The sequence below is a fragment of the Monopterus albus genome, unplaced genomic scaffold (genome assembly GCF_001952655.1).
Source record: "Monopterus albus unplaced genomic scaffold, M_albus_1.0 scaffold88.1, whole genome shotgun sequence".
In the NCBI taxonomy this organism is placed as follows: Eukaryota; Metazoa; Chordata; class Actinopteri; order Synbranchiformes; family Synbranchidae; genus Monopterus; species Monopterus albus.
This window is the reverse complement of record NW_018127968.1, coordinates 201,348-208,276: the sequence shown is the minus strand read 5'-3', so window position 1 is coordinate 208,276 and position 6,929 is coordinate 201,348. Positions and strand designations below refer to the sequence as shown.

General features: G+C 43.4%; 1 protein-coding gene across 3 annotated transcripts in view; it reads right to left on the bottom strand.

Moving 5' to 3' along the window:
* The window catches only part of LOC109964390 (neuroligin-4, X-linked-like), a 17,664-nt gene extending 11,720 nt beyond the window's left edge, over window positions 1-5,944 (bottom strand). Inside the window, exons 1-3 of one of the 3 annotated variants that reach the window (XM_020607679.1) lie at window positions 5,443-5,944; window positions 3,390-4,345; window positions 2,574-2,726 (exon numbers count right to left, since the gene is read on the bottom strand). In XM_020607679.1, coding sequence (XP_020463335.1) covers window positions 2,574-2,726; window positions 3,390-3,873 — 637 coding nt within the window. In that variant the 5' untranslated portion in view covers window positions 3,874-4,345; window positions 5,443-5,944. The remainder of the gene's footprint in view (window positions 1-2,573; window positions 2,727-3,389; window positions 4,346-5,442) is intronic. The other 2 variants (XM_020607680.1, XM_020607681.1) reach the window with 2 other exon arrangements.
* Window positions 5,945-6,929: the final 985 nt, after the last annotated feature.

Sequence of the window (6,929 nt, the reverse complement as noted above, 5' to 3'; positions counted from 1 at the left end):
TTTCTCTGAACTGCAATCTGGCCCTGAACACATGAGAGTATAATGAGCAAAAAAGGCAATGTTGTTGAACATTTTGTCTAAAATTTCTCTCATGCAAAAAGGAAATTATAAGAATATGACATTATTTTGATCGTGATAACAGTTTCAGCCTCTGCGTGCATGGTGTAATGTGCTTTTACACTGAAGAGATGGGTCAATCATTCAGTTCATTTTTCTGTTCTTTACATTTCCATAGAAACATGCTCCAGTTCCAGCTGTTACTATGTGTATAACTGTACATGGTTGTGCATACATGGGCTCACCTCATGCATCCAACTTATGATGATGAAGGAAGGCGAAGAGGAACGCTGCTACTTGTGATGATGGATGACGATGATCATATTGGAGGTGGAGTAAACGCAGAGCATGGAGATGAAGACAAAATGAAGCATGTAGAATTGGCTTTGTTTGGCTCAGTATGGTGACTAGAGGTCTGGCAACTAGCTTTTCCCCAAGGTCAGAATTAAACAGATTTTTGTTTCACCCACCAAGCAGATGCGGATTTGTGCCATCTTATAAAATTACTGTCCAATGAAAGCTCTGTAAGCTTCTCAAAATAACAACAGCAAAGCATGCATCTCATAAACTCTAATCCTTTTTTTTTGTTGTTGTTGAACATTGTTCAACTTTACTTGAGTCCCTTTGAAAAAAACAGTCTCCATCTGATTAAAGGAGAACCAGAAGTGGCCTCCCTTCCAGCAGAGAAAGATCATCATCATCATCATCATCCTTTATTAGCAGACTCAAGGTCCTTACCATAGTAACGGGCTTTGTCTGTACACAGAATCTATACAATGTGCTAAATCTAGAAAACAAATACTTAAAAGAACAAGAGCAGCCAAATGTCCTAAGAGTTCTTCCTTTTCTTTTTCTTATAATATGTGAAATTTTGATGTCCTATATCTAACCTCTATACATTTTAACCTTTGACTTGCTGCCGTCTATATAAAGGCATTTTGTGCTCACACAAGCTATTCGTGTCCACAGTGTAATGCAGTAAATTATCCCTTCAGAGTATGTTTTTAACCTTACTGTGGTCTCGTCCAGGCTTCGCAGTTAGCTTAGTTTTTTTTATAGTTGCTGCCATAAGAAACTTAAAGGCCAGGATTCTAAGCTATTCTATTTATTCAGTCTGTGAGCTTTGCATAGCTGTCTAAAATTGGAAACACCACAGGGAATCTGAATTTCCCCGTTCAGAGAGCAATGAGTCAGAAAGTCATGGAGGTAAAAAGGATCAGATTTGAGTCGATGCTAGTAGTGAAAACAAACTGGCTTCAGCGAGTTTATTTCCACTAGGGACGCCCATACTCAACATGTTTTCACTCAAAAACAAAAGAGAACAAAAGGTGCACTAGATAATGATTTCACATTTTATAGCTCGTTGAAGGATTTAACAATCCAGATGGTGAATATAATATAGATTTGAACACAAAAATAAACTGTTGTGTGGAGATATGAAAAAAAATCTCATTTTATGTCATAAAAAAGTAACATCCTCCAAGAGACACTGGAACCATAAACTGTAACATTCAAAGTGAGTAACGACTACATTATATAAAACATTTTAGTCAGAAGAGTTTACATTTATAAAGCGTACATGCTCTAATAATTTATGGCTCTTTACTAGTAAATACACAATAAATCATCCAATAAAAGCCTGACAACTCATAGCAAAATTAAGATGCATTAAATAACAACTGTGGCTGTATATGAAAACATTATTTTGGATTTTAATGGTGAGAGTTACACTAAAGTTTTGCAGGTAAAATGACTTGTGTTATATGGCATATTGCTAGAGCTTGAGTGTTAACCATAGTTGAAGTTTTGCCCAGATTTCTCTCCAGATTTAAAGACGGGCCATGCTTAGACTTTACTTCATCCCGTACCACTTCCTCAGTAATATTCTGTCTGATCCATATATTACATTCCCTTTTAAACAGCTAAATGCCCAACTTAAATCCAAATAAAATGAGCACAGTGCTTTTTAAATTATTATCCACTCATCACCCTTTAGTCCAGCTCCCTTCATTAAGTAAATTACTATACAGTAGGCATATGATACCGCACTGATATTATCATTCCCAGAGCACCACAGCAGTAATTGCACTGCTAGTGTTCTTGCTCAAAGGGTCGAGCATACTGCTGAAGCACAACTGCCATTTTAAACATAGGCTGTTTTACTTTACACTGCTTTGTAGCTGCCCATGTTTGGGGTTCTCTCATTAAATGATTGGCAGTAAAAGGTCAATCCTAAAGTTCCACAGGGCAATATTAACTGATTGTTCTCTGCTGAGATACAGGTGCTGTACGTTTATAATGAATCACTCATGTCCACTGTCAGAATAAATTAATGTAGTAAAAATGATTGGACTATAGAAACCAGACAGTGAAGCTAAGAGGATCAAGATTAGAGGTTGATTTTGAAATATAGCTACATCAGTACTATACACTCATATTAGCATAAAGTGCATGAGTTTTGAGCAAATTACCCACATATGGAAGATATATTAGATATAGAAGATATGCTATTTTACCCAACACTCCGAGGCGGTAGTTGAGGGTTATAACAATGACGTTGCCATAGCTTGCAAGCACGCTGCCATCCATCATGTTACCGGTGCCTTCTGTATATGAGCCACCATGTACATAGACCATCACTGGCCGCTGACCGCCCTCTTCATGGATGTCTGGGAAAGAGAAAGAAAGGCGGTGTTAGACAGAAAGATAGATAGATAGATAGATAGATAGACAGATAGATAGATAGATAGATAGATAGACAGACAGAGACAATAGGCCACTTACACAATCTGTGCCTCCCTATGCTTCATATCACTCTACCTTCATTTCTCAGCAGGTGGATATAAATTGAGACTATGGGAGTATTTGTGTCTGCAGCTGTGTATATGTGTGTGTTTGTGCGTATGTGCAGGGTCACATGCATGTGTATAGACCAATATGTATGCATGAGTGAGTCCGTGTCTTCCAACTTTCCTCTACAAGCAAAGGCATAAACCCCCTGGTGATTGATGCAGGTGTCTGCATATTAAGAGCTGGCTCAACCAGTGGCATGCACAGTGTCTGCAAGGGAAAGGTGGATGGGGATCCCTGACTCTTTAACAAAAACTTTTATTTACTTATTTAACAAGAGTATGTCTGTGCCCTGACAAGACAATTTCATGTTTCATTTATTTGTCACAGACAAATCACCCCCATGGTACAGCTTTGGTTAGCCAGTGGCACTTTGTTGTCACCTTAAGTCCAAATGAACATAAATGTAAAATCCTACATGTTACCATGCATGTTTATTTACTCCTGCCCTTGAGAGAGTCAGGGCACATATGTTTACTCACCTTCCTCAGTGGGCACATAGATATTGAGGTAGAGACAATCCTCGCTCTGGTGAGTGAGGTATGTCGCTGCTATATCCAGGTTAGCTGTGAGCCAGGACGGCATCATATCTCCAAGCATGCTCCTCTCATCCAGCGACTGTGGGCAGACGGGAGCAAACTGTGTCACATTTCGTATTCCTGGCCAGGGTAAAGGTGGCTCTGGGGGCTGAAATCGTCTGTCCCCTGTTGGAGGCCTTGCGTATGGTACTCCCAGGTACTGGATGACAGGTCCCAGGAGGTCTGAGGGCAGCGGGGTTAGGATGCCACGGATACGGCCCTGCGCCGTGGAGACGACAGGTACAGTCTGCTGCGCCAATGAGGAGCCCGGATAGAGAGAAAGGGAGAAGCAGAGGGAAAGGAGGAGGTAACAGAAGCCAAGAGGCGAGGAAAGGAATGAGAGAGGAGATGAGGGAGAGGGAGATCTCCTGATGGTCAGATCAGACATGATGGTATGTTTAGGGGAAGATGGCAATATGGGATGGGGGTGCAAGAGGGAGGGACTGGGGAAGAGTGAAGATTATGGTTGTGTTGACCCTTCAGAGGTATCCAACACCGACACACAGCTGCTGCTTAGCTTGGACCATAGCACTAACAACACACAGTCCTGACTCTTATAAACAACTGTTTCCACTAGTGTATTTGTCAGTCTGTCATGTGCGTTCCTGTGTGTGAGTCAGTGATTGTGTGCCTTGCAGTGTGTGGTGACTCAGCCAATGAGTGCATTGAATATGTGTCTGTATATATGTGTGGAAGTGTTTAAGGAAGCGTGTACGTCCTGGACCAGCGATTTGAGCATATGTGTGTGTATGTATGCGTGTGTACATGTGTGAGAGTCTCTTGTTATGTAAACAGTAGCATCACTGTTCCTCTGTCACTCTCTCCTTCCAGTCACCCCCATAACAAGCCCAAACTGCCTCCTGGAAAAGAGAAAGACATGCAGAGAGATGGAAAGAAAGAGGAAAGGGTATAATTAGTCTTCATTAGAATAATCACAGTGTGAAATAACTTAAACCATCACACACGCGAGAAGCATACACATGGCATCAGGATGGGCTGTGCTACCTCGCTGATGTTCATGTTGAAAATAGCCATGAGAGCGATAGATTGGGCAAATGAGATGTTGTCTGCTCAGCTTAACTTGGTATCAGACTAAGTGCTGTGTCACACAGGTGTGTGTGTGCGTGTGTGTGTCTGGTATGAGCTGTAACATACTGTATGTCACATCCTCACCACCAGATCACAGGACCTGGTTGAGGTTGGGTGGGAGGCTGGATGGGGGATGGAGAGCATGCCACATGCTTAATTAAACCCTGAATACACCATGGGGCTCCTCACCCGCATATAGCATAAGGTAGGAGGCCTGTGACTCACATACACGCGCACACACACGTTTTATTCTCTCTCTCCGTCTCTCCCACCCGCAGATGCATACACACACACACACACCTTCATTAGGTATATCTCTTAATGACAGACATACACCTTCTCAGATGTACGCGCACACACACACACACACATCTCTCTCTCTCTCTCTCTCTCTCTCTGAGGGGCCTTGGGGCAGAATATTAACAAATAAACACATACGCACACATGCACAGAGACAGCCACGTTGATTTCCATATGGTCGCGCGCGCGCACACGCACACACATCCACTTTAATAAGTGGAGTGTAAAATGATCTGTACTCTCGCTCTTCCATTATCTGCTGTCCAAGGTGCTAGTTAACATTCCAGTGGTGACCACACACGCTGATGAATAACGCTCCATTTATCAAGGCGAACCCGACTGCCGACACCCCCCCACCCCCCTTGGATATTTTTATAAAATAGAGATATTTTAAACCGCTCTGGTTTCCCATAAATACTAGCAAAGAAGAGGACGGTGGCAAAATAAAAGATAAGAGCAAATGTAGAAATGTAAATGCTTGCGTGTGAGGTAGAATATCCCGTCTAAATCTCTATCGGCACTGTAGCTGACTACGGCAAAATACACACACATAAACACACACACTCACATGAAAAGCCTCAACCTGCATCCCCGCTGCAGTAAAAATGCTCAGATGACATAATTCTGGATATGCCGTACCCAGCCCGGGTGAGATGTGTGAAAGCCCACGGTCCATGTCCCTGTTCCCGTCCACCGCAATATTCACCTCGTGTTTTCGCTGCTGCAGCTTCTCCGACGTGCCCGGGATGGGATATTGAGAGATATTCCTCTGCTGCTACTGCTGCTGCTGGTGGTGGCACGTCTCCTGGGTGGGAATAACCCAAAAAAAGAAACAATGCACTCAAGCCTTCGGTCCGAAAAAAAGTGCAAATGAAAAAATGACGTTTTGGATAAAGTGGAAATGTAAGTGTTTCTACGAGGAATACAGGGCCCAGGACGTTCAAATGATCAACCTCCCTCTCTTCCTTTCTGTCTCCTCCCTCCCCCATCTCTCTCGTTGCCTCTCTCTCCGTCTCCCTGTCTCTCTTTCTCTCCTCTCCTCTCGCTAGATGCGATTGGACAGTGTGGCAGGCAGCAGCTACTGATCCAATGGTACGCACCTTGCTCCGCGAGGAAGCGCAGCCTGGAGAGAAGAGGGGAGAGACAAGGAGAGGCGAGGGCCGAGGTGTGGGGTATGCAAGGGAGCACACACCTGCTCGCTGAAGTGCACACTATTACACAAAGCACCTTGGTGCATGATCATGCATGGCTTGACGCGTTCACAGTAAACACACCTGTAGAATGTTCAATCACACATAAAAAATATATATTCACAGAAAAATGAAACACTCTGTATGCTCACACAGACCTGTAGCAAACACATGCCAGCCACACCTGCACACACACTCTGTCTCACACACACCTTACTGTAGCACATTTACAAATGGTGCTGAAGTACACCATGACCTCTTCAGGACCAGACCCGGTGATTCTGTCCTCATTCTATTCAGCTGTGCGGCAAGCAGCTTTTCTCTTTCGGCACTGTGTGTCTGTGGTGTGTGTACACCTGGTATTACTCACATTCTGAGGACTGAAACCTGTGGGGGCTCGACCTTACTGGTTGAGACCAGATGTAAATCATTGAATTTTAGGGTGACAGCTTGTTTAAAGGTTATGGAGAGGCAAGTAGTGGTTATGGTTGCAATTTGGGTAAGTCTCCAGCAAATGAATGTAAGTCAGTATAAAGTCCCAATGAGAAATCGAAACAACTGTGTGTGTGTGTGTGTGTGTGTGTGTGTGTGTGTATGGTAATGCAACGGGTCTGCAGTCAAAGCTAACTGTGTTTGGGAACACTCCTCACGTCAGCACAGCCTGCTGCAGCAGCATTCAGGACTTTCTATTCATCTCCTCAACAATCCTCCATCCACTCATCCATCTCTTTGTCTGCCTGCCTGCCGTTTGGTCTGCTCATGCACGTTTGCTTATTCCTCTGTGGTACCTTCTACTGGTGTCCTTCCTCTCTCTCCTTTCTGCTCAGGTTGTGTAAGTATCTTTGTTTTTAATAAGGCAAAAGAA